The following is a 27,277-nucleotide window of genomic DNA, read 5'->3' as shown; positions in this document are numbered from 1 at the left end:
CGCCTTTCAGAGTTGTACACGGCGATAGCTGATTGGTTAAACTCGAAACCGCTGATCAGTGATTGGCCCGTGATGCCGGTGGGCGGTACTATTATGATACAGCTGCAGCGCACACAGAATGCGCTAGAAATCCAGATGGGGCGAGGTTAGCATTGGCTAAGAAATTCAGTTTTATTTTACGAAGGTTAATCTACGGGCAGTTTTAGTTTGCGTGCGTGAGAGAGAGACGAGAGGAAGCCAAAGCCTCTAATTTGCTGGTAGGAAAAACTGCAACGTAAGTATATGGATAGCGGAAGATGCTGCTTGGGTGCATCTCATGCAAGCTAGCCACGCTGCTAATTTATTAGCTAACTAGGTTTTAAATGGTTCATTTCGGCTTCAGCCGCCAGTTTCTTCAAGTTCACTCCGGGAGAAATGAAATTATAATTCTGAGCCTGAACAGGAGCTGACATTTAGAATATTTTTTATTGTAACACTTTTATGATATAGTATGAATATGCAGCGTGTATAAGCCATAAAAATGTGTTTTGGGGGCTTTGATCATTAAGGGATTACCAACCCCCCCCCTCCCCCCTCAACAAAAAAACACCCAAAATACCACCTGCTTATTGAATAGATTGTTTTAGGTCATGTGTAATCTAAATCACATCATCATCATCATCATCATTATCATCACTTAGCATCTCTCTGTTCCTGTGTCTGAAATGGTGCCGCTATGCATTATGGGTATTCTCTTTCCTCTATCCCTTTAACTGTAACAAACAAACAACACAAAACAAGGATAATTTAAAAGTACATAATTAATTTACTATTTAAATTTCAAGCTCATTAATTTTAAATATGTGCAATAATATGTTGGCTTTTTTTTGAGTCATAGATTTTTAATTTTTTTTTATTTTTATTATTCATGAACTTTCCACTCATGGAGATTATTTTTTATTAAAAGAGAATTTTGATTAATTTTTATTATTATTATTTATAGGCCTACATTTTTTGTTGTTGTTGTTGAGGTATGGATTATGTAAAAAACGAAATAAAAATTGGAGATCCCTTGTCTATGCCTCACAGACCCCACTTTGACAACAACGGCTGTAGGGTACAACATTTTGTCATTAACCGTAAGCACTACTTTCTGGGATTTAAATCAATACCCCACCCTAAAACACACTATGTTTATTATTGAAATATTTGTAATAGTATTTTTATTATTCCTATGAGAAGGTAGTAGTTTGCTGCACTAACATCACAGGCGGACATTACTAGCATTCAGACAGTGGTGTTTAACGGGTGAAAAACATGCCGGCAATCTCAAACAGAAGGGATAACAGTCAGGATTTGGTGTTCGCTCCTAAAAACAAGAGAACCTCGAAGGTCAGTGTCATACCAGTGATAAATCCAGCGTGGAGATAGTGAAGACAGGGAACATTGGACTCGAAGTTATAGAATGCTTTGCAGCTGCATGAAGCAGTTGTACTCAGTTTTGGTAGAGCCTTTACTCTGCTAATGAATGAATTATGAGAGGCTGAGTGTGATGGCGTTGACAGCTGTATTAGCCTGAAAGTTGAGGCTTTGGAAGCTGATCTGTTTGAGCAGGGTGTACAGATTAGGCAGGATAAAGGATTAATGTGTCGCTGCATCTCTCTCTATTGGTAGAGATAAAGCAGCGGTTAAATCGCACTGTAAGCAGGGGGATGTAGGAAACCGTTAACCAGAATGAAAAAAGACCAACATGTCGATGAAAGAAGTTGAAACTTAAAAAGTCAGGGAGGACGTTTTCCTTAATGAGTGCACTCTGGGTATTCTCCTTGGGTATGGTCCAAGGAAGGACAAGTGGTGAACTGGTGACAGGGTCATAGGTGCCAAAGGCTCATTGATCCGCGTGGGGACTGAAAACTAGCCCATCTGGTCCCATCCCACAGAAGAGCTACACTAACACAAACTGCTGAAAAAGTTCATGCTGGCTGTGATAGAAGGGTGTCAGAACACGTAGTGCTGTGTATGGGGCTGTGTAGCTGCAACTGGTCAGAGTGCCCATGCTGACTCCTGTCCACCACTGAAAGCACCTACAATGGGATGCACATGAGCATCAGAACTGGACCATGGAGCAATGAAAGAAGGTGGCCTGGTCTGATGAATCATGTTTTCTTTTACTATCTATCACATGGATGGACGGGTGCAGGTGCGTTGTTTACGTGGGGAAGAGGTGGCACCAGGATGCACTATGGGAAGAAGGCAAGCCAGTGGAGACAGTGTGATGCTCTGGGCAATGTTCTTCTGGGAAAACTTGGGTATTGGCATTCATGTGGATGTTACTTTGACACGTACCACCTACCAAAACATTGTAGCAGACCAAGTACACCCCTTCATAGCAACGGTATTCCCTAATAGCAGTGGCCTCTTTCAGAAGGATAATGCACCCTGACACACTGCAAAAATTATTCAGGAATAGTTTGAGGAACATGACAAAGAGTTCAAGGTGGCCTCCAAATTCCCCAGATCTCAATCCGATCGAGCATCTGTGGGATGCTCTGGACAAACAAGTCCAATTCATGGAGGCCCCACCTCACAACTTACAGGACTTAAAGGATCTGCTGCTAACGTCTTGGTGCCAGATACCACAGCACACCTTCAGAGGTCTTGTCTAGTCCATGCCTCTATGGGTCAGAGCTGTTTTGGTGGCACAAGGGGGACCTGCACAGTATTAGACAGGTGGTTTTAAACATTTTGGTTGATCAGTGTATGCACGGCAAATTCATAGATTGCCTGTATTCTTTGGCTGGGACGGATGGCATACTTTCTCTCTCCTGTCAATCAGGGTGACCCTAGCCAATTGTGGGTGCCTGTGAGCTCGGGTATACAGAACAGGGTGGACAGCGCTTTCCTCTGAGTGTGTTATGCTGCCCTGTGACACAGCATGAACAGCAGTTCGACAAGATGCAGTTGGTTGACTTAACGTGTCTCACAGGAAGCATGAGTTAGCCTGTTATTGGACTCAGACTTTAGGACCCTACTGTTTGTGAAAAATGCCATGCTCCTTCTCTCTCCACTAGCTGTGTATGTGCTGTATATTCTATGCATTTGCACTGAAATTCCAAATATATCACATATTAATAAATCAATAAATTTTATTTCTGTTTAGGACATCATGTACTCCTCGTCGCCTCTGTTCCTCATTCTGGTGTTTACCTTTGACCTCTCTATGCTGACCGTGCAGGCTGGACCCTGCCAGAGCTGCCGCAAACTCACAGAGAACTTCATCAAGGTGTGTCTGTGTCTCTAAAGTGGTGCTTGAAAGTTTGTGAACCCTTTAGAATTCTCTATATATTCGCATAAATATGACCTAAAACTTCATCAGATTTTCACACAAGTCCTGAAAGTAGATAAAGAGAACCCAATTAAACAAATGAAACAAAAATATTATACTTGGTCATTTATTTATTGAGGAAAATGATCCAGTATTTCTTATGTTTGTTAACCTAAAATCAAGTGTTGTGTCCTTTGAAATAGGTGTGGAATAAGCTGAAAGTGTAATATTCATTTTGTTATTGCTTTATGTCAGAATGGTTTTAGGCTTTTTTTGGTTCCTATAGTGTTGCTGCAGGGTTTCGGTGTACCAATTTGTATGTTCAGAGTTCTCCTACAAGGTTGGTGTTAAATACGTGTTTTACGATAGTCGTATAAAAATGTCGATTTGTTCCAGGGCCTGGAGCGAACGGCCAATAAAAACTTTGGTGGTGGGAACACGGCTTGGGAAGAGGAGAAGCTGGCAAAATACGCCCGCAGGTGAGGGGGTGAAACATTTGCACTTCCTGAGGATGAACGGCTCCTGTTTGACAAGAATCCAACGTAACTGCCATTTGTTAGACATAACACGGTTGTTAGAGTTTCATGTGCACATTCTTTAACGTTGCGCTTGTGCAATACTGATACCCAAGGTGCCGAAGCTGGATATAATGCACATACGCATACGTGCAGTCATTTAATAGAGTTCAAAGCAGTGTTCCTATGAATGCAGACTTTAATACACTTAAAAAGATACACTATTAGTGTGTGTGTGTGTCTGTGTGTGTGTGTGTATGTGTATATATATATATATATATATATATATATATATATATATATATATATAAATTGGTTTTACTCTGCCCAGGTTTGACATTTTTTTAATGTCCATGGAATAAAATACGATATCAGATGCCAGGAGTGTACCTTCTGCCATCATTTACAAATTTGAATGGCCATGAAGGTTAATACAAAGCAATGTGATAACATGAAATGACCTTATATGGCCATGGATATTGTTTCGACTCGGGACAGCTGACATTTGCTGTTATTATCAAGCAACTGTTTGACGCTGTACATAACATCGCTTCACCTTCGCGCATTCGCTGAGATTAGGGTAATGGTTGAGAGGCAGGAATTTGGCCAATAGTCACTGCAAGACTTTTATAATCGACCAATTGATGTGCGAGAAGGAGGGAATTACAGGGGGGGTTAAAGCAATGCAAACATGCGCACTTATGCTGCAGTATTAGACCGCAAACACATCATAACGAAACTAAAGCTGAATGAAGTATATTTTCTCAGATTTATGAATCCCGGCCGGATGCTTGTTTAAGGTCTGAAAAAGAGGACTTATGATCACCCTAACAAAAGCATTTCAGAGAACAATTTGTGTTCACGGGGCACATGGTGGCTTGGTGGTTAGCACGTTCGTGTGTGCGGAGTTTGCATGTTCTCCCCGTGCTGTGGGGGTTTCCTCTGGGTACTCCAGTTTCCTCCCCCAGTCCACAGCCATGCATGGTAGGCTGATTGGCGTGTCCAAAATGTCCGTAGTGTATGAATGGGTGTGTGAGTGTGTATGCGATTGTGCCCTGCGATGGACTGGCACCCTGTCCAGGGTGTACCCCGCCTTGTGCCCAATGCTCACTAGGATAGGCTCCAGGTTCCCCGTGACCCTGAAAAGGAGTAAGCGGTTGAAGATGGATGGATGGATGGATGAATTTGTGTTCATTTCTACTAAATTAACTATGCACAAAATGTATTTGCGCATGCACCAGGAGGTTGTTCATGTAACATAATGTGTTATGTCAAAAGATTAATTTATTCCTGATAGTATTCCCATTTTTTACAGAATGTACATATAATCCGATTACTTTGTTTTTTGACGTAACTGTAACGGATTACACTTAGCAGTTTTTTGTATCCTGATTACATAACGCCGTTACATGTATTCTGTTACTCCCCAAGCCTGATGGATAATTATGAGTGAGCAGGTGGACAAGTGTTCCTAATAAAGTAGTCGGTGAGTGTATAGAGGACAGTATATTGTATTGAGTGAATTAGTACAAATGTATTTTTCCCCCTTCAAGAAACAAACGCATCATTTCTCACAGTTCTGTGGCTGACTGACATAGTTACAGCAGGTTCTAAGAAAGAAATGCTAACATGTTTCGACACATTATTTTTCACAATTTAAAAAACAAACAAACTGATTGACAATGATGCACGTAGACATCAACACTTGTTTTTAAACCTTTCTCATTTATAAGTTGCTTTGGATAATAGTGTCTGCTAAATGAATAAATGTAAATGTAAAAACGTAGGTAACAACAGTCACCGTTGACAAATCGGTTTGGTAGCTCCAAGGTCATGTGAAGTGAACCCTACGCCAGCCTTTTCAGATCGACCAGAGATCCCCAGCACTACCTCTGGGTTTTGAAATGAGCGTTCACGAAGGATCAGTCATATGCCATTCTGTGCGAACGATCTCAAGTTCAGAAAAAAACAATGCACGCTGCATATATCACGTCAAGCCTTGCATGTCGTATCATGCATCACATCAAGACCTCATTCAATTCCATTTCAGAAAACATTTCAATCCACGGCGGTGAACTTAGCGTCATGTTAGAGGCACGTCATTTTTGATTCAGGTCTATTTCTGTTCACTCATGCACATGAGTGAAGCAAAAACCCCACAGAAATCCATTGAAATAACAAAGCCACACTTTCTGTTCCCTGTGAACTTTATTTAAAAACATAATCTACAAAGTTATCATCAAAAGTTTGTATGCTCTGATACTCCAAGACAGCAATAACGGGAAACATAAACAAATATACTGTTTATTAACTGTCCCACTGACTTATGGCATGTTTTTAGCTGAATGATTTTGTAAATGATCACAGCTAGCAGATCACTAAGGACAAAATTGGCTTAGTAATTTCATCATTTTCTGCGGCTTGAGAACAAACAAAACTGATGTGAGGTCTTCTTCTTTTGGGTTTTGGGTGCTTTACATCTAGTCTGTTGAATTAGCTCCTTCTTCATAATAGTTTGGCAAAAAAAAATGTTTAAGTAGCTACGTTACTATGGTTGAGTGTTGAGCAGATTTCCTGATCTTGTTCTTATATCCTATTATATAACTGAGTAAATGCACCTCGACCTCACCTGGCTGACCAGCTCAGATTTGCTTCATACTTTCTGGAAATAATGTAAATATTCCCAATAAACAGTGTGCAGAATTTCAGGCTTGTATCTGCATTAGCTTCTGAGATATAGAGGCTTTAAAAAGAGGGCATGGCGCTGTTTATAAGTTACAAAGTTCCATAAGTCATTACTTTTGAAATGACTTTTCAGGGAATATTGTCTAGTATAGGATGTTAGAAATAGAAGATCCACAGTTGCATATTTGGCAACGTATGGCCTGCTGAAATGTGTGGGAAAAAGATTTTTTTTTTCTCTTTTGTGCTTTGGAGCAACTTTGCCTTTCTATATAGTTGAGGTCATAAGTTTACATACGCCTTGCGGAATCTGCAAAATATTAATAATTGGGGGGAAAAATATAAATAGGATTTTGTTTTTTATTTAGTGCTGCCCTGAATAAGCTATTTCAGATAATAGATGTTTACATCTAGTCCACAAGACACAATATTAACTTAATTTACACAAAAAAACCTCTTGAAAAGTTTACATATGCTCGATTCGTAATACTGTGTGTCGTTACCTGGATGGTCAGCGACTGTTTTTATGTTTTGTGATAGTTATTCATGAGTCCCTTGTCTGTCCTGAGCAGTTAAACTGCTCACTGTTCTTCAAAAAAATCCTCCAGGTCCTGCACATTATTTGCATATTTGACCCCTTTCCAACGGCGGCTATATGATTTTCAGCTCCATCTTTTCACACTGAGGACAACTGAGGGATTCGTATACAACTATTACAAAAGGTGCAAACATTCATTGATGCTCAAGAAGGCAACACGATACATTAAGAGCCAGGGGGGTGTAAAACCAGTAGATCAGTAGGCTGAGCGGAGCTGTCAGATTGACGAGTTTATGTGAACATAACCGACAAAACGACAAAGCCATGCTCTCTTGATTTCACAGAAAGAACTTTGAATGATAGTGGCAACGAGAGACGTCTAAAAAGCAGTAGCTAATACATTGATAGTTTCACTCAAAACAGTAAACACGTAGTATAACCTTTCATATGAAAAGTGGACATGCCTTCCATAACAGCACATTGATGCTAGGTGTTTTATGCTAAATACTTTTGTTGGACGATATATTATCCCAGAAATAATTGTGCTAAACGATATTATTGTAATTATATTACTGCATTTTAAGACAATTTTATGCCACTGATATAATGATTAATATAATTGCATAATAATGCAGGTGCACCCGTTCAATGAGCAATGAATTCTTAAGAATATTCAGACATTGGAATTGGAAGGTCAAAAAAATAGTTTTTGTATACTGATGAAAAATATCCTTTAAATTTAGTCAATATTTCCTCGTCATAGTTATTCATTTTAGTCTAATTTATTTGATGAGAAAATGCAAAAATTAAATAAAATATTCACACGTTTTATATATTAACTTAAAATACATCAACAAAAACATGTGAAAACTGCCCTTGTTGTGAAAACCTGATCTCCTGAAATAACATTACAATGAGAATACTACTGTAATATAATATTGTGAATTGTTTATGCTTTAGTTCATTGTCCGTGTTTTAGTGCGTTGTTGGGTAAAGAGCGTATTCACAACGTGACTTACCATTCTACCTAGCGCCTTACTTATATTCAAGTTCACTTGTGGATTCGTGTCATTTTGTGCAGGAGCAAGTTGTAATATGTTTATGTTGTGTAAATGTCTGATTAATCTCGTATGTGTATAGGATGCGTTCGGGTGAGTTAATTAAGCCGCTAATAAAGCGCTTCAGTTTACAGCTGTTCATTCACTGTTCAGCTTCAGCTCACACAGCTCAAGCAGCTTAATCCCTGAAATTATTGACAATAACTGAATTATTTGAAAAACTAGAACTATTCTTTCCAGATTTTTCTTCTTCTAAAAACATTGTTCGTGCATTGTTAATATTTTGTCATTTTTTCCAACAGTATATTTGAATTAAAATCAGTGCTAGTCTTTACTACACATCTTAAATTCGAATGCGCAGTTTCTTGCATTTGAATGTGCATTTTTAGCTTAAATTCGACGAATTTTCGAGGTTTAATTTGACAGGCCTAGAGCAGATGAGAGGGCAGAAGCAGCGTGAATGGCTAAAATGTTGGTGAAATTCATTCTTATGTAAACGAACACACATGTAAACACAATGAGCAATGTCAGCAAAAATGATTAAGGTCGTGTCCAAAAATCGTACGATAAGTCTTAATTGATGAACACGGATTAAAACTAAAAGCACCTGAAAGCTCCTGCTTGTTGAGTGAAATATAGTAAAGCTTGACGTTATAACCTCATATTATTCCTCCATTCATCTTTTGATGCATTAGTAAACCATGTGAAACAATTTCATAGTTTACTGAGGCAGTGTAAGTTTAGCCTGTTTAATTTCGGCTTGTTACGATTGATGATGATGAACATCTATGTGAATTAGAACAGATTTGATTAAGACCTAAGCTGTGTCCCAAATGATGTACTATGCACTATGTACTCTACCATGTAGTGCATGAATTTTAGCAGGGTAGCATCGTCTCAAATGGAATACTAACCGGAAACCTAAGCCGCTTCCCAGATGATGGTAAATGACGTCAAACACACAAAAATGAATCTCACCATATCAAGATAACATAAACTGTAAAATGAAGAATCTCATTTATTGAAGTTTTCGCGTCCTCTTTTTTAAAATTCTGAGCCAATTTGTGCCACCATCAGCGCCTGGTAGCCCCTACCCACTTCCCCTATGTAAGCAAAGCTGTGACTGTTTAGTGCATGCAGTGCGCAGTGTTCCATGCTTTGTTTTTTTTCGGTTGATTAAGTGCAACATCCGGGTATTGAAGTGCACGTCATCTTGTTGGAATTTTCAGTGTGAACACACTACTCACTATTTACACTACAAAATGGTATAGATCAGTGCATAAGAGAAAGATCCATTTAAATCCACAAATCTCTTCACAAGGATCTTGAGTCTTTATTTAAAAAAAATTCTAATCAAATTCCTTATTTTGTAATGTTATTTTGCCTTTTTTTTTTTTTAGTTAATTCAAAATGAATTAATAAAGATTAACAAAGAGGCTTGTAGCACTTGTTTATGCTTCATTTAAAAAAAAAAAAAATCCATGCCATAGCTACAGTTATTAACATCAAAACTTCATGTTCAAATTTAAATTTGAAGAGAAGAGAATAGTGAAACCTCACATTTTTATTGCTTTCAAGCGTCTTGACTAAATGATTTTAGGATTGGAAGTTTGAGAGTCTTAGATGTTATCAAAGCTTGGAGTTTTTCCAGTTGGCATTCAAATTTTGTTCTCTGAGATATTAATCTGTCCTGATGGCAATGTTTGACTGAGTGATAGCGGGTTACGTAAGTTTTAAGTTCATAGAAAGGTTTCCTGTAAATATGACGCCAGTGTGAGCTATATGGTTCTCTGCTTGAACGTTAACTAATTCAACTGTAATTAATTACAAGGCTTTGGTGATTGTGCAAAATCTGAACCAAACAAAAAAAAATAATAATTTTTTGTCAGTTGGATAAATAATGAACTTTTTTTGCCTAAAAAAAAGACAAAGCGACAAAAGATGTCTAAATCCTGCAGTCAGGCTGTTTTCTTTTGTGCTAAAATTTCTTGTTGATTGAAAGACACCAGTAAGTGGCTGTATAGTGTAATCTAACTCCAACAGGTCTGTTTACAGTAGAGACTCTCTTGTATTGAAGTGGCAGAGTATTTGACAGCTCTTAAATCAATTATACTGCAGTTAAGATTTACTACTGAACGTGTTTAAACTTGACAAACAGCCAATTTCTCACATATTATTTATTTGACAAATGCAGTTGGATCACATGAAATGAAACTGTGTAAAATCTTTTTGTTGGTATTGTAGAAATTTTTGTAGTAATTCCCATACAGCTTTTATGATTAGATAACGGATATAAATTGTTAAGATTAAATCACGGCTTGTTGTTTCCAGATTTTATATTAAGTACATTTTCATTTCAATATGTCTGTACATAAGTTCAATATACAATGCTGTGAAAAAGTACTTGATTTCTTCTGTTTTTGTGTACATCTCATACTAAAATTGTTTCAGAAATTAAAACAAAATCTAAGATAAAACAAAGGCAACCTAAGTAAACACAAAATACAGTTTTAAAATTATTTATTGAAGCAAAAGTTATCCGATACCAACTGGGCCTGTGTGAAAATGTCTGTCCCGTAGTTGCTGATTCTCCAAATCTATGAAACTGTATTCATAATGGGGTTCAGTTGGACTAGACGCAACCAGGCCTGATTACTGCAAACCCTGTTCAATCAAATCAACACTTAAATAGAACTTTTTCAACAGCATGAAGTTGGTTAAAAGTTCTTATCCAGTAACACACTGTGCCAAAATTGAAAGAAATTCCACAGCAATCATGCTCAAATCAGGGATCATCCATGGAAGTGTGGCGAGGTGAAAACCACTACTAACCCAGAAGAACATTAAGGCTGAATAAGTCTGAATTTTGCCAAAACACACCTTGATGATCCTCAAACCTTTTGGGAGAATGTTCTGTGGACTGATGAGTCGAAAGTGGAACTGTTTGGAAGACAGGGGTCCCGTTACATCTGGCGTAAACCAAACACCTAATTCCACAAAAAGAACATCATACCTACGGTCAAGCCTGGTGGTGGAAGTGTGACGGTGTGGGGATGCTTTGCTGCTTCAGGACCTGGGCAACTTGCAGTATTTGTGGGAAATATGAATTCTGCTCTCTACCAGAAAATCCTAAAGGAGAATGTCTGGTCCTCAGTACGCAAGTTGAAACTCAAGCGCAAATGGATTATGCAGCAAGACAATGATCCAAAGCATAGGACTAAGTCCCCCTCTGAATGGCTCAAAAAAAGCTAAATTAAAGTTTTTTAGTGGACAAGTCAAAGTCCTAACTTGAATCAATTGAGATGCTTTGACAGGACCTTGTATGGGCAGTTCATGCTCAAAAACCCTCCAGTGTGGCTGAACTAAAACAGTTCTGCGAAGAAGAGTGGGCCAAAATTCCACCACATTGCTGTGAAAGACTGATCTCTAGTTATCAGAAGTGTTTGGTTGCAGTTATTGCTGCTAAAGGTGGCACAACCAGATTTTAAGTTTAAGAGGGCAATTAGTTTTTCAGATTGTTTTATGTTGCATTTCATTTGAAGATCTAAAACTATTTAGTATGACGTAAAAACAGAAGAAATCAGATGAGTAATATGTAGAACTCTGTGTGTATGAGTGTGGAGGAAGACAGAATTTCAGCAGAGCTTTGCGCTCGCGTTTATTTTCACTCAACCACAAGATATAAACCAATAGAAACGGCGCCGTTGCCTGTTCACGTTCAGAGTGTTTGTGTTGCACGCTCTGCCAGCTATGCTGAACTCTCTGATTATGACCGTTACTGAAAGCACAAAGAAACACACGTAATAAGACACTGTTGAGAATTTTCACACGTTACCTGCCGGTTCAGCCCACCTCCTCTCTGTCCACAACTGATGCTCAACCACTCCCCCGCTGCCATGCATTGGTCAAGTACTATTTTTTAATGTTTCATCTAATGGCCAAATTCTCAAATGTGCTAAAATAAACGTTTATTATCTTACACATGATTATGGACATGTACAAATATTGTGGTAGATTTCATGTGGGAAATTTCATGATGAGTATATAATTGAACACATCACTGCATATTTTTTTTTCCTCCAGCAGTTGTGATGGAATAATTGGTAGAGGACAGGGGCGTAACCAGGCCTGGGCATTCGGGGCTGTAGCCCTGAAGATTTTTTCTTTAGCCCCGAATAATTCTCCACTTGGAGCGGTTTGTGACTACGTAACTGAACATCAGTAAAGGAAGACGGCAGTGTTGTAAATTTGTATCTTCAGTGAACAGGGATGAGACCAATCAGACAGGTATACAGGAAAATACATGGAAATACTTGTGTTTTATTGGCTCACTGATATCAATTCTGCCAAACACTAGCTTACAGGCAGTTAGTGTGAGGGGAAAATGGATATACGCTGATTGTTTTTACCAGTGAAGGTGTTGAAACTGCAACAGTCACATCCTGTCATGCTGAGTAGGAAAACAAGGTTTATATGAGTTCCAGTTTACGTGAACATGATATGAGCAGAGCATAAGGAAATAGAATGTACTCTGCATGGCACTGTAGCAGCTAAACCCATACACTGATAGCTTAGTTGTGCGTCCGATTAGCTAGCGACACCAAACTAGCCTAGTCTCATGTTAGAGAGCCCAAAAGTTTTATATTTTATCGATCTGGTAGTCCTGCAAACAGTGATCCTGAGGCAAGTTTTACTATAAATCCAAGTTTTTCTCCAATTCTACATTTTTTTTAAGCGATTAGCCCTCACATGCAAGAAAAAAAATGCATGGAAACAGTTTATTTAGAAGTACGTTTTAAAAAGTTTTTGATTGAGGAGAATCTGGGTTCAGCCCTGGATGATTAACAGGGCACAATTTCATTCTCTCTTTAAAAACTGTTGCTTTATCAGTAATTAGTAATAGAAGAACAGCACTTTTTGTGTCCCAGATAGTCCTTTGGCTCACCCTCCAACTGTGTGTGTGTGTGTGTGTGTGTGTGTGTGTTTACAGCGAAACACGCCTGCTGGAGATCGTAGAAACAGCATGTGAGAAAACTGACTTTGAATGTAACAAACTGTTGGAACAGATAGAGGACCAGGTTGAGACATGGTGGTTCCACAGGTAAGCACCAGTCTGTATATATGTAACAGAGGTGTGGATATGCTGTGTATCTGTATATTTGTAATATTTGCATAAGGATTTGGGAGTTTGCTTAAAACTTTAGTGTGAATGCATCTACACATACCCAGAGTAAATATGTATCTTGTTTTAAACAGTCAGAGCTGAAGCACTTGACCCAGAAATAACCACGTGATACGCCGTCATGCCTGATGTTATATGCTGTCGTAGATAGTCGTGATCACAAAATTTCGATAAGTGCCATGATATTTGTCCTAATGTTTCAAGTTCTGACAGCATATGTGGCATGTTCACTTTTGCTCTACTTAGTGATCATATAACGTCTATAATGTCACATCATATTACCATCAGTTGCCCCAAAATACTGTTCTTTAATGCACCGTAGGTTAATGATATGCAGTGACAATTTTTAATATCAGTTCATGGTATAATTTTTCTATAGTTGTTCTACATTTGTCTATAAAGCAACCCCTTAGCCTTGTAACGATCTTGACATTCTGTGGCACATGACACAATGACATATACCTAAAGTTCCCTATAGCTAAAGTAAAGCATAACCCCCTTTTTTTAAAAAAAACATTTAAACACTTGACACACAGGACACAATAATAACCACAATAAGAAGAGGATGGAATAGTAGGATAATGTAATTGAATATCAGCGATGACTAACATGTAATTGGTGCCAATCCTTGACATCCAGTTATAGACAGTATGTGGAACTGGCTAAATTTACCAAAATAATACTTAGATTTTATTTCCTTTTTATAACAAATAAGAAAAAATAACAGACATTTAGAATTATGAATCTAATGATTGCTGTTCGCTACAAAAAAAAATACGTATCATGTATCAACATACAGTTCGTCTTCGTTATGGGACCGTATACAGTTTTGGGTGTTTCATTGTTAATTTTACGAAAGCTTCAAGTGCAGTTAATTATTGTCATGCTATACGTGCAAATAGACGACTGTTTGAAGCCGTGGGCTGTGTCCGAAACCGCGTACTTACCTACTATATAGTAGCCGAAATACACGTATAGTAGGTAAGTACGCGGTTTCGGACGCACCCATGCTCTCTTTTTTACCGTCGTATGGTTGGGCGCTGCCATGTGTGAACGTGTCCTGTCTCAAAATGCGGTGACAATTCCTACATGACGTTAATAGTGTGATTAAGGTCTATAATGCACTTCGATAATGCGACTAAAATAGGAGTACTCCACATGTTTTAATTCGATTTGTGTTTACGTCGAGTATGACTTTAGTCGGATTAAGGTCTTAGTAATGGCTGTTTACATTGTAGTTTCTTAACTAGAGTATTGTCTTAATCGGGTTAATATTGGAATATTGTTGTCCATGTAAACGTACTGAATGAGTGTGCAAGCATTATGTCGTAATTGTAAACACTCTGCTTATAAGCCTAGTAGATATTGATGAATAAACCGATTTGTATATTAGTTAATAATATGTTAACTTAATTTCTCAGACAGCAGGAAGCACCTGACTTGTTCGAGTGGTTGTGTATCGAAGAGCTCCGACTTTGCTGCCCAGCAGGTCGCTTCGGACCAGAATGTGCTGGTAAACACATCGTACATAACACACCCTGAGTAATATTTCATTTGGAATTCAGTCTGGAATGAAATGTCTTTAAATAGACATTAATGATGGGTAGGATGTGTTCAAAATCTGATTTGGGAATATTTCTTTCCTTCCACGTAACCAGCCACTAATAACCACGTAACAAACAGCATGATTAAAACGGAACAAGGAACACAAATCTCCCAGAAGTAGATGCTTAAGTGAAACTTAACAGTTTTTTCTGTTGAAAAACTGTGTTGTCTAATTATACTGTATCAGGGAATTTCCTTGTCAATGCCCTATTTTACACCCATTCTATATGTGTGGGAACATAATGACTAAAATAAATAACAGCTGTTTTTATTTGTAACATGCAGTGTTTCCTGTTTCACGTGGATTAGTTAGAAATATTAACTTAATCAGGGATATGGAAACAGAATAAAACATGAGGGATGTGGGTTGCAGGACGTGCACCCGGAGGTTTTTTATTTATTTATTTATTTTTTTTGGAGTTTGGCCAAAATAGACAAAACCAGTATCACTGATCAGTATCTTTAAAAGTCATCAGTTACTAGACAAGATGTGATGGACAGCATACAGTTTGTTTTGCAGCCACATGATATTTAATAAGTACTTTTACTATTTGTTTTTGTTTTTTTTTTTTTTGTAACTTTTTTTGCTGTCTTAAGTACAGTTCTCTCAAATGGGTTTACTTGGGAGATTTGTACAGTCATGTTCTGTTAGGAAAATGAATGCAGTTTTGTAGAATTATTACTCACTCAACATTACGTCATTCTTCAGTAATACAAGAGGAAGTGTTTGTTCTTATTTTAGACGATGACACAGATAGGATTATACTAATTGACTCAGTATAATAATAGTCCAGGTATACCTTAAAATATGTCAAAGTATTCTTGTACTAAAAAAATCAACTGGGATTTTAAGATTTTATATCAGACTTTATATCAGTTTATAAAACAGCGCAGTTGAATGCTGGAATTTGATTGGTCAGAAGGTGTCTATTATTTTCGTATAACGGCACGGTTCAGGAAGCAGTTCAGGCTCTAACGTAAACGATAGGTTAATATTAATGTGCTCGTTCTAATACGTTATTGTTTCTATAGTAACAGCTCATACTCAGGGACTTGTACAGCAGATGTTCCATATGATCTAAGAATAATTTAAAAAAACCTATAGTCATTGATGTAGTGACTTTTTTCTTTTCTTTTTTTTTCCCAAGGAAACATTTAGTTAACAATTCTGGAAGTAGTCTAAGTGCTTTGTAGCAGTTACGGTGCTTTCCAAAGTTTATCAGCACAGGAAAGTCTTACACTTCCACAGACGAGTTTACACATTCCAGCTTCTAGATGAAATGACAAGCTGTTATTATTATTATTATTATTATTATTATTATTATTTATATTTTTTGAGAGAGAATAAACAGTCTCACTGTTGTGGATATAAGTGTAACAGAGAGCAGGAACTAACTTGTCTTGTGGATGTTCCACAACATTAACTCTAACTGTAAACCGTTAAAATGCGTGTCATTCGTTAACAGAAGAAGAAGAAGCCTTTTTCTTGTCACGCATACATTACAGCACAGTGAAATTCTTTTCTTTTGCCTACCCCAGCTTGTTCGGAAGTTTGGGTCTGAGCACAGGGTCAGCCATGATATGGCGCCCCTGGAGCAGAGAGAGTTAAGGGACTTGTTCAAGGGCCCAACTGTGGTAGATTGGAGCCACCACTGCCTGAAATAATTTTTAAAAATTGCCACATCGCTATGGTGTAAGAGGAATAACACATTCCAGACCTTGCCGTTGTACGAAAACAGTGCACTGTACCGCAACGCACCCCACCCCACCCCCTGCTATTCCTTGCTTATCACTTTCAAATATTCACAAGCCATATATTTGTCAGAATGCCCATCAGGTCCCGGCGGTGTCTGTGGAGGTCTTGGACGCTGTGAGGGAGAGGGAACGCGCCTGGGAGATGGAGAGTGTGTGTGCGACCCTGGCTATTCGGGCCCTCTGTGTCAGGACTGCGCAGATGGATATTACAGAGAAAAGAATTCCAATCACTCGCAGCCACCCTGCTCAGGTGACCATCAGCAACATGTTTTATTTGACTTTATTTTGCTAAATGAAACTTGGAACTGTATTACAAGAACTGTGATTTGTGTTACAAGAACTGTGTGTGTGTGCACATACTTGTAGCCTGCTATCACTCCTGTAAAAAGTGCACTGGTCCGCAAGACTACAAGTGTCTGGACTGCAAGCCGGGCTGGATCCTTCATGACAACAAGTGTGTGGGTGAGTTTTTAAAAAGTTTTGTAAGTTATTTAAATTAAAAATGGGTTGCATTTCATAGGAAAGAGCACCATTTGTCCTTTTTCTCAGCTCCCAACACAAAGTTGCCAGGGATTACTCAGTTCAGGTATGGCAGAAGCTGGGACAGGACCCTCTGAGGGACTGGGTTGGGAAATACTGGTTAACTAAAAAACTCGATATAAAAAGAAATGGTTTTGACCTTCAGTAGTTTGAAACATTTTGGAGAATGTTGGATGTTTGAAGAGAAGAATGTCCAGGTTATCGCAACGCAAAATATTTGTTTATTTTTTATTGTTATACTAGTACATCGTCCCTCTCCTATTAGCTTCAGTATTAACCAGCAGAAATCCCTGACGTGTTAATCCACACCAGAGGTGGGTAGAGTAGCCAAAAGTTTTACTCAAGTACAAGCAAATCTACTCATAAAAATAATGACCTGAGTAAGAGTAATAAAGTATCCAATGAGAAGACTACTCAAGTAGCAAGTTACCAGTTACTTCCGATCCGATTCAAATGAAGGGAAAACGAATCTCCGACTACATGGAGAACTGGAAGTCACTCCTCTCCTTGAAAGTTCTGTTTATATGATATGAAACCTGGGTTCAAGATGAAGCAGCATATCGCAGTCCTCTGACGGGTACAATAACACACAACCTGTACAAAAAGTACATTTCTGTGATTAAAAATGAACTTGAGTAAGAGTATGGCCAGTTAAACCTACTCCTTAAAAGTAAATTTTTTTCCCCAAAGTAAATGTAGTGCATTACTACCCATCTCATTTGGTCGGAGTTACCAAAAAATATTGTATTGAATACAGCAATTCCGTGTCACCGGTGCATTAGAAAATCAGGCCTAAAAAAAAAAGAGTGAATTAACTACACTATCTTTAATTAATTAGTCCCGTTCCTCCTCATTACAGTTAAAGGACGAGAGGTACTGCACGTATACATTTTATACAGCTTATTTTAGGATTTCTATTATTTTAAGTTTAATTAGTCTAGCATGTTTAAATGACCACATTAATGGCAGTAAATAAAAATGAAGAAATTCCATACACTGAAAAATCATGAACATTCTACCGAACTGACAGCTCATGGAAAAACAAACTAATCTTTCAGTAATTGTCACACTGCAGCATGTGTCTCCAGGCTAATTCCAGACTTGGCATTATATGGGTGAGAATATTTATTTTGGCAGCAGAATTGCTTTCTCATTCAACAGTCACAGATTACGGAAAGGCTGTTATCCTGCTGCACAGTAGCTGTGAAGGGTTTTTACCAAAGTAGACCCCTTTCTACAAGTACACCTCTCTTATCAAGAAGAACGAAAAGACGAAGCCATAAATTTAAGTATCATCTTGTAATGTACACACTCAATTAAAATAGATCAGGGTCACTGATTTGTAAACTAAGCTCAAGGATCTAAAGGTTGTTGTAAGCATATTCAAAAATGAATAATTGTTTGAACAATTTAAATTTTATTAATAAAAAAATAAAATGTATAAAAAACATTTTATTTCATTAATAACAAAACATTGAATCAAATGTAATTAATAAAATATTATTATTAACCTTTTGTTAATGAAATGTTCTTTTTTTTTTTTTTTTTTAATTTCCTGCAAATTACAGCATTACCGTAAGAGTTTTCCCCAAATCAATATTTTTCTGTTCATTAGGCAAATTTGCCGTGTCGCTTCAAGGAAGCAAATTTCTTAAAATGTCATTTTGAATTACATGTGCAGTCTGCTTTGAGGAAAAGCCAGCTAAATGATACAAAACAAAACCTAGACAGTTGTAAACCTTAGCGATGATGATGATGCTTATACACATTACATGAGGAACAATATGAAAAAAAAATATCGCTATGATAAACCTATGATTCGGTATAACACTGCAATGACAGCGCAAGTATTAACTTGTTTGATTAGGGAAGATGGAAAAAAATAAACAAGTGGCCTGTTAAGAGGGTTGTACTTGGCTTTCAGTAGTTTACTAAAGCGGGAAATGAAGTTCTCTCTGATTTTTCACTATATGTGTGTGTGTGTGTGTGTGTGTGTGTGTGCGTGTGTGTGTATATATATATATATATATATATATATATATATATATATATATATATATATATATATATATATATATATATATATATATATATATAAATATTTTTGCTCTTTAAAATGAAATTTCTTGAATTATTCGCATAAGGAATTGAACAAGACCACCATCGGAAATGAAACAAGAAAATGAACACTGTGAAGCTCAGAGGAACATCCTCATTCACACATACAAACTCTTATTTGGTGTCAGCTTGTGCTGTCTTTAATTGTCATTTAATGTAATATGCTTCATCAGCGATGTGTAGACAACAGTGTTTCAACAACATCAGCATGTATCAGCCTCTAGCCTGTGACGATAACTTTTCTTGGACGATATAATAACTGAACAGAAATAATTGCGATACACGATATTATATTGTTATTTAAGACAATTTTATGCCACTGATATAATGATAATGTAATAGCATAATCATGCAGGTACACCCTTTCAAAGAGCAATGAACTTTTCATTCTTAAGAATATTCAGACATTGGAATGGGAAAGTCCAAAAAAAAGTTTTTGTCTTCTGATGAAAAAATATCCTTTAAATTTAGTCAATATTTCATCATGTCATATTTATTAATTTTAGTCGATTTTACTCAGACTAAAATGGTATTGAATGTTAGTCAGCAGCGTTTTAGTTGATGAGAAAATATTCAAATATTCATTCAATGTATAAAAAGAAGCATGTGAAAACTGCCCTTGGTGTGAAGACCTGATCTCCTGAAATAACATTACAATGAGAACACATATTGGGAATTCTTTATGCTTTAGTTATCCGTTTAACATTGTCCGTGTTTTAGTGCGTTATTAGGGAAAGATCGTATTCACAGCGTGATTTACCATTCTACCTATGTTGTATAAATGTCTGATTAATCTCATATGTGTATAGGATGTGTTCGGGTGAGTTAATTAAGCCGCTAGTAAAGCGCTTCAGTTTACAGCTGTTCATTCACTGTTCAGTTTCAGCTCACACAGCTTAAGCGGCTCAATCCCTAACATTATTGACCATGACTGGATTATTTGAAAGGCTAGAACTATTTCTAGATATTTCTTCTTCAAAAAGCATTGTTAGTGCACCGTTAATATCTTGGGTGTCATTTTTCAGCAGTATGTTTTAATTAAAATCGGTGCGAGTGTTTTGCTATATATCTTAAATCCGAATGCATTAGCGGCGATTTAAATTAAAACGTGCAATAATGTGCATTTTTATCTTAAATTTGACGAATATTCGAAGTTCATTCATTCTTATGTAAATAAACACGACGGCCAATATCGAGGTCAGCAAAAATGATCGAGGTCATGTCCGTATATCGTACGATAAGTCAATAACGTAATTATCATGACTGGTCTAATTAGCCATAAACCAAAATCCTTCTTTTAATAGTGTTCATGATATCAGCGTGCTACATAAGGAACAACACACGACGGGCTGTGCTTTTATATTAAAACAATCCATGTCAGGGTTATGTGATGCAACCTAACACAAAGCTAAATTACTGCTACCATGCCAACGTGGATTATTACTGAAGAGGGTTATTTCTCTTATACCACGGCGATTTGACAACGATTACAAATTTGTAATTTATTAATAAACAACACATTATTTCAATCATTTATTGTTACATTTAATCTTATGTCTACAAGACAAACTGTATAAACTAGAAACTATTTCCTCACAAGCTCTTCCATTCTTTTTTTCTAGTCATGATGTTAATAATAAATAAAAAATAACCCAGCTTGTCATGTTACGGAGAAACTGGACTTTCCCATAGAGGAAAACCCTACTAACTGTTGCGCTGATACTGGAGACTCCTTCCATAAATGTCACATGTTACATGAACGTGACCTAATAGAAGATTTCACCCTATCGATGATTATACACCACACTTTTTTATGGCTGGTCCCCCATACCAGTCCCTGTGAAAGAGCCGTTACTATAGAGCTGATAACGATAACATATTAGAATGAGGAGTTAAAAATGAATCCAAGCTTTCCGGTTCGAGAATTCACCTACGCTGTGGTATAAAGGCGTTTAAATTGTCTCCATGGGAGAACGAACACTGGTGCTGAGGTGAATGTGTGGAAAATAGGATTTGTGATTTGTGATCTAAGTGAGTCTAACACTCAGTTTTGTTTGGCAGATGTGGATGAGTGCGGCACCGAGTTGGCTCGCTGCTCGTCCAACACTTACTGTTTCAACACTGATGGCTCGTACGAATGCAGAGGTACGGGGGGGTGTTGTGGATAGAATGTGTGCAATAAAATGTATTTCAGAAATTTTAGACTAGTTTCTGTCATTTATGTAAAAGTTTAGCTGTAGCACGTACACATAGCATATTCCTTGTTCTCTCCACTGTGTGTAGGTTGTGATCAGGCGTGTGTAGGATGCATGGGCAGTGGTCCTGCTCGCTGTAAGAAATGCTCTCGAGGTTACAGACTCACTGGAGCTAAGTGTCTCGGTATGTCTCCTAGTTCCACTGTTAATTTGATCTCGTCATCAGTATTAAAGCTCTAATTATTGCTATTTTTATTATTATTATTATTATTATTATTATTAGTAGTAGTAGTAATAGTAGTAATAGTAGTCGTAGTCCTTTAGGCCAAACATTATGTCCCATTTGTTTCTCTCTCTTTTTTAATTGTTTAATTTTAATTTTAATTTTATTTATTTATTTTTTTAGATGTGAATGAGTGTAAGGAGAAAGCAATAGCGTGTCCTGGACTGAACGAAGCATGTATTAATGAGGAGGGTTCATTCCGCTGTGAGTGCGCAGAGGGCTTTATACGCAGAGACAGCATCTGCGTGGAGAACCTGCCACCCTGTGAGTTAATAAAAAAAAAAAATTTTCACTTCAAGAATTTTCAGTCCGTCCAATCTGGATTTCGAGGATTTTTTTTTTTTGTGATTGTTGCGGCTAAAACTGCTTGATTTTGCTGCGGCTTTTTTTCAAAACTTGTGATGCAACTTGCAAAATTTATTTATTTATTTGTTTATTTATTTTCAGAAAACTACTTGAATTGGCGAAATTGCAATTGTACGAAATTGTTTTGCACCGTCTTTCGCATTGATGTTTGTTGGTATGTGAGACCTATTAGTTGTACTCATGTTCGGCGCACATGAATCGAAGGGGGCTTTGACTGAATGCATGTTATGATGAGGTCACATGATGTGTCTTGGCTTAAATCTGCAGTAATTTTGAAAAATTGCAAACTCCTCCGAATATTACAGAGTTTCCTTGATTTTGTGTTCATTTCTGCGATCGCACAATCCTGGAGGGACTGAATTTGGTTTGCAGTATGGAAGTATATTAGGTTTCCATTCTGTAATATAGAATTGGGGGCAATAATGTCCATGAAGGCCATATGCACACTCACCGACCCCTTAATAGGAACACCTGTACACCTGCTCACTCGCACAGTTCATCTGTTATCAGCTCTGTGTGAATCGGCACAATTTTTAAGTTTTAGCTTGCAACCTTTAGCTTGCAATACAGCACTCACGCTTTTTAAGTAAGAGTCTATCAACTGATATTGATTTGGCAATTTGATTTCACTTTTCCTTGCAAAAACTCTCCAGATCTAAGAAATTGTGAGGGGATCTTCTGTGCACAGCCCTTTTCAAGTCATTCCACGGGTATATACGATAGGATTTAGAGCTGGACTCTGACTGGGGCTTTCCAAAATTCTTATTCTTATTTGAAACCATTCCTTTATTGATTTGGTTTTGTGCTTAGGGTTGTTATCATGCTAGAGGGTGAAATTCAGCTGTCTAACAGAGGCCTGAAGGTTTTGTGCCAGATTAACTTGAAACTAACCCCAGTCCCAGCTGAAGAGAAGCAGCCCTATAGCTTGATGCTGCCACCACCATGCTTCACTGTGGCTATGGTGTTCCTTAGCCTTGTTTTTAGCCAAACATATCTTTTAGAATTATGCTCAATAAGTTCTACTTTGGTCTCATCATACCATAACACATTTGCCTCAAGGTTTGGGGTGATTTTAGGCAGGTTTGGATGATTTATTTATTTTTCTTGGGAAAGTGCTTTAGCCTAGCCTCCCTACCCCATAGCCCAGTGTGGAACATATGAACAATATGAGAGATTGTTGTCACTTGTAACACAGATATTCCTGCAGCTCCTTTAAAGTTGTAGTGGGTATCTTGGCATCCTCCTTAAGTTTCTTATCTTATTGGCCTTTCATCAATTTTGGTGGGACGTCCTGGTCTAGTAATGTCACTGTGGCACGCTGGTGTTCCATGCTACATGTTTTTCACTTGCATTTTGTTAGTTGCTATATCACATTAAAGGTGGGGAATAAAAGACCTGACATGATTTATCTTGGTTTACTTTTTAATTTTAACCGGTGTGGAGACTTTTCATATTCGCTTTTCTAACATCGGCATTTCACGTCTCTCTTCAGCCGATCCAGATAAAGGCTTATTTGACGACATGACGGATGACGAGGTGCTCGTCCTTCAGCAGATGTTTTTCGGCGTGGTGATCTGCGCGCTAGCCACACTAGCTGCTAAAGGAGACATGGTCTTCACTGCCATCTTTATTGGGGGCGTGGCTGCCATGGCTGGCTACTGGCTCTCGGAGAAAGGCGACCGCATGCTGGACGGCATCCTCAAAGGACGTTAACCAATCAGAATCTCAGGAACTAGAAAGCGAGGATGGATCGGTGAATGGTACACAAGCCTACTAGGCGACCTAAACTTGAAGACATGGGGGGGGCTGGGAGGTTGAACGGTAACGAGTCAGGGGAAAGGAGGATGTTGCTGCGTCAAGAGCTGGGAAACTTAGCGTTCAGACTATGCTATGATGTTGTACTACGCTCTTTTATATGCACAGTACAATTTCTCTGCTGCTCTACTATAAGAGACTTTACATAGACAGGTTTTTACTACACGTGATACAGAAAGGGACCGCACTACTAAAGCTTGGCACGTAATAGAATATATTTACTGTATGTGTGTCTCAGAAGAAAGGACAGCCGTATAACATAAAGCTGAATCTTTCTCCTGTTTTCGTTTTGGTTTTTACTCTGATACTTTGTTTGCTCAGTTTAGATTATGGATGGAATGATATGAAAAAGCGTGCAAATTTTAAGCTCTGTGATTTCATTTAAGCATAATGGGCAAAACCCTGTGAATGATCGTTATAAACTGTCCATTTGTAATTGGTATGGCTAAAAAAACAAAACAAAACATCATCCCGCCCCTAATTTAGACAGAGCAAAAAATATGGGTAGAAATGTTCTTTTGAAGAAGATAAGACAGAATGTATGTATGTATGTATGTATGTTTGAAGTTTATTTTTTCCCCCCACTCCATCCTACACACATTTTATAAAATGCATGAACACTTGACCTAGGAAGAATATTTATACTCTGTGCTTTGAAACGTCTTTAACTTATGATGTAATTTTTCGTTGAATAAGTTCACTTGTTTTTTATTTTATTTATTTTATTGAGCAGCAAGAGTAAGAATGATAAATGTTATTTATTAATTTATTTATTTATTACAATTCCTTATAGGTGTCATTTTTCCTGATAGAACAATTATGTATTTTTACAAAAGGTTATTAGATTGTCTTCATTTGCTTTTGTGTCTGAATTTATTTAAATGTCTTTATTTGAATTTGTAAGTAGACCACCATTTTATGATGTGCGTTATGCTTCAAGTTGATTGATTGATTTATTTGTATAATTTCCGGGGATTTTGAATTCAAAATCCAGCGAGCCTTGCTTAAATATTAGACCTACACCTCTGTGAATTTGGCACATGAATAGCACTTCAAAGTAATCCATTTGTGCTGCTTTTTTTTTTAAAAAAAGTTATTTTAGCACATATATTTCAAGTGTGCCCATGGTTGTGAGAGATCTCACAGTGCATTAACTTACAGTGAACTCTAAACCACACCAAATAACAACGAACCAAATTACTAGCGATCATTTGTTCTTATTTGTCCGTACAATTGTTTTTATTTTATTTTTTTAAAAACTATTTTTGGGTATTCACTAGAGATGCACCGATGCTAAATTTCTCAGGCGATACCGATATCCGATTATTCAGCGTGATATCGGCCGATGACCAATAGTTCTGCCTTTTATGCCTTCTTTAAATTAATAATAATTAATTCCACAATTCTGAATGAAATGCAAATAAAAACTTTTATTCTCTCCATTTTAACAAGTTGTTTCACAGTAACTGGTCTCACAAACAGAAAACACATTACTCAAATTAACATTAACACATGAACTCAATTCTGAAGATTAAAGTAAGATTTCTTAACTTATTGAATATTAATAATTCATAACAGAATTAATGGACTGAATTCTAAAACACCTCCTGTTAGTCTTACATTCACTCCCCACAAACAAAAGCATTTCTACTTTATCACTGTCATCAAACTGGTGATGTATAATATCAACTTTTTTATATATTATCATTAACTGGATATAAAATACACTACTGTACAAATATATTTTTCTGTACAATATATACTTTTTTTGTCAACTCATCTTCATTTAAATCTTTCAACAGTGTACTGGCGATTTAATTCAGTGCAAGCAGCACAGCAAAAAATAAATAAATTAAACTCGACGCTGAAACTCCTGCTTCACTGCTGCAGCGTCTGGTGTCAAAGCGCTCATTCGTTAACAGGCACGTTGAAAACAGCATGCGGTGTAAAATTTTAGCAGTGCAGAGCTTACAAACTGCAGTTTTGTCGTCACTGTCACCCAATTCAATGTTATTCCACACAAGAGACATCATCTTTACACACAGCATGGAATCTGTTTTCCCGCCCTCTTTTGATTGACAGGATATAATCGACCCTGATGTAATTGGTTGATGGCCGATACCGATTATTGGCCGATACATCGGTGCATCTCTAGTATTCACTGTGAGTTACAATGAAATATAGCTGCTATAATATCTCAAACAGACCAACAATCATTTTATTGCACAGATCGACAAAAATGAATGGCATTGTTTTAAATATTCAGTTTATTTTCCTTACCTTCAGTAAGGTTGCACCTACTCATATGTAAGCTAGTTAAAGCACACCTATTATGGTTTTTCAAATATTACCTTTCATGTAGTGTGTTAGAGCTGCTTGCGAACGTAAAAAGTCTGCAAAGCGCATGACAAACGGAGTTATTGACTCCCAAAAGAAGGAAGCGACTCTGAACAGCTGAAACGAGTCGTTAGTAATTCCAGACTTACTTCCTGTACTAACCTACATAGGTTTGTAACAAAAAGCCCCGCCTCTGGTCTTCATCATCTCTTTGCAAACAGACGGAGCTGAAACCTGCTGACAGTGGTAGACCAATCACAGCAGACTGCGACATCTGACCAATCAGAGCAGAGTATGCTCTATGAAAGGAGGAGTTTAGACAATCCTTTAGAACGGATCATTTAACGAGTCGTTTGTGACACTGGGGAAAAAATGTAATGCTGTGGTTTAAATTATGAGCACATTAAAGTGTTTTTTGACCTTGGATGCGTGTAAATCTATTGTATGAGAACTTTAAAACAAAATTAGGCACGTTTCAAAACCATAATAGGTGCGCTTTAAACTTATTCCATTATATAATGTGAAAATGAATTGAAAACATTTAATCTAAATAATGCTTTCTCCATGTGGAACCTCCAGGTCCTGATTTTAGTACAACGTGATGCATGAGCTCGTTTTAATAAAGGGTTTTATTTATTTATTTATTTGTTATTTTTTTTTATAACTTTAATTGAAAAAGCTAGTCCACCTATGAACTTAGCTCCATAGTCTACCTCCATGTTTCTGATTTTAGGCTTTTTGGTGTGATAATACCACAGAAATAATCATTCATTTTAATGATTTGATTTATTCTATGCCAAAATTGTGGATCACTTCATTAAAGCTTTTTCAAGTCACTCAGTCGCTTCCATTTTTGTGCTGAAAAAGAGATCTGAATATCTTTATTGCAGTAGCATGTCTATATGGTAAAGCACAGGGATAAAACCACACAGGAAAAAGACTCTGGCCACATTATTACATGAATGTTTTTAAAATGCATAGTAT

At 37.3% G+C, this 27,277-nt stretch overlaps 1 protein-coding gene across 1 annotated transcript; it reads left to right on the top strand.

Annotated features, from left to right (window-relative positions):
- The first annotated feature begins 79 nt into the window (after positions 1–79).
- Positions 80–25,425, top strand: LOC128607611 (protein disulfide isomerase Creld1). The gene is made up of 11 exons (XM_053624604.1): positions 80–274; positions 3,140–3,262; positions 3,701–3,783; positions 13,088–13,198; positions 14,701–14,792; positions 16,710–16,889; positions 17,006–17,101; positions 21,359–21,442; positions 21,581–21,676; positions 21,899–22,039; positions 23,634–25,425. Exons 2-11 carry the CDS (start codon positions 3,146–3,148, stop codon positions 23,852–23,854), a joined length of 1,221 nt encoding a protein of 406 aa, XP_053480579.1. The 5' UTR covers positions 80–274; positions 3,140–3,145; the 3' UTR covers positions 23,855–25,425.
- Positions 25,426–27,277: the final 1,852 nt, after the last annotated feature.

The sequence above is a fragment of the Ictalurus furcatus genome, chromosome 5 (genome assembly GCF_023375685.1).
Source record: "Ictalurus furcatus strain D&B chromosome 5, Billie_1.0, whole genome shotgun sequence".
NCBI lineage: Eukaryota > Metazoa > Chordata > Actinopteri > Siluriformes > Ictaluridae > Ictalurus > Ictalurus furcatus.
This window is presented reverse-complemented; position numbering and strand designations above follow the sequence as displayed.

Coding starts and splice junctions, on each gene's coding strand:
- LOC128607611 (XM_053624604.1), top strand. CDS start 3,146: ATGTACTCCTCGTCGCCTCTGTTCCTCATTCTGGTGTTTACCTTTGAC. Junction 21,443..21,580: donor TGGCTCGTACGAATGCAGAG/GTACGGGGGGGT, acceptor CACTGTGTGTAG/GTTGTGATCAGGCGTGTGTA. Junction 21,677..21,898: donor CACTGGAGCTAAGTGTCTCG/GTATGTCTCCTA, acceptor TTATTTTTTTAG/ATGTGAATGAGTGTAAGGAG.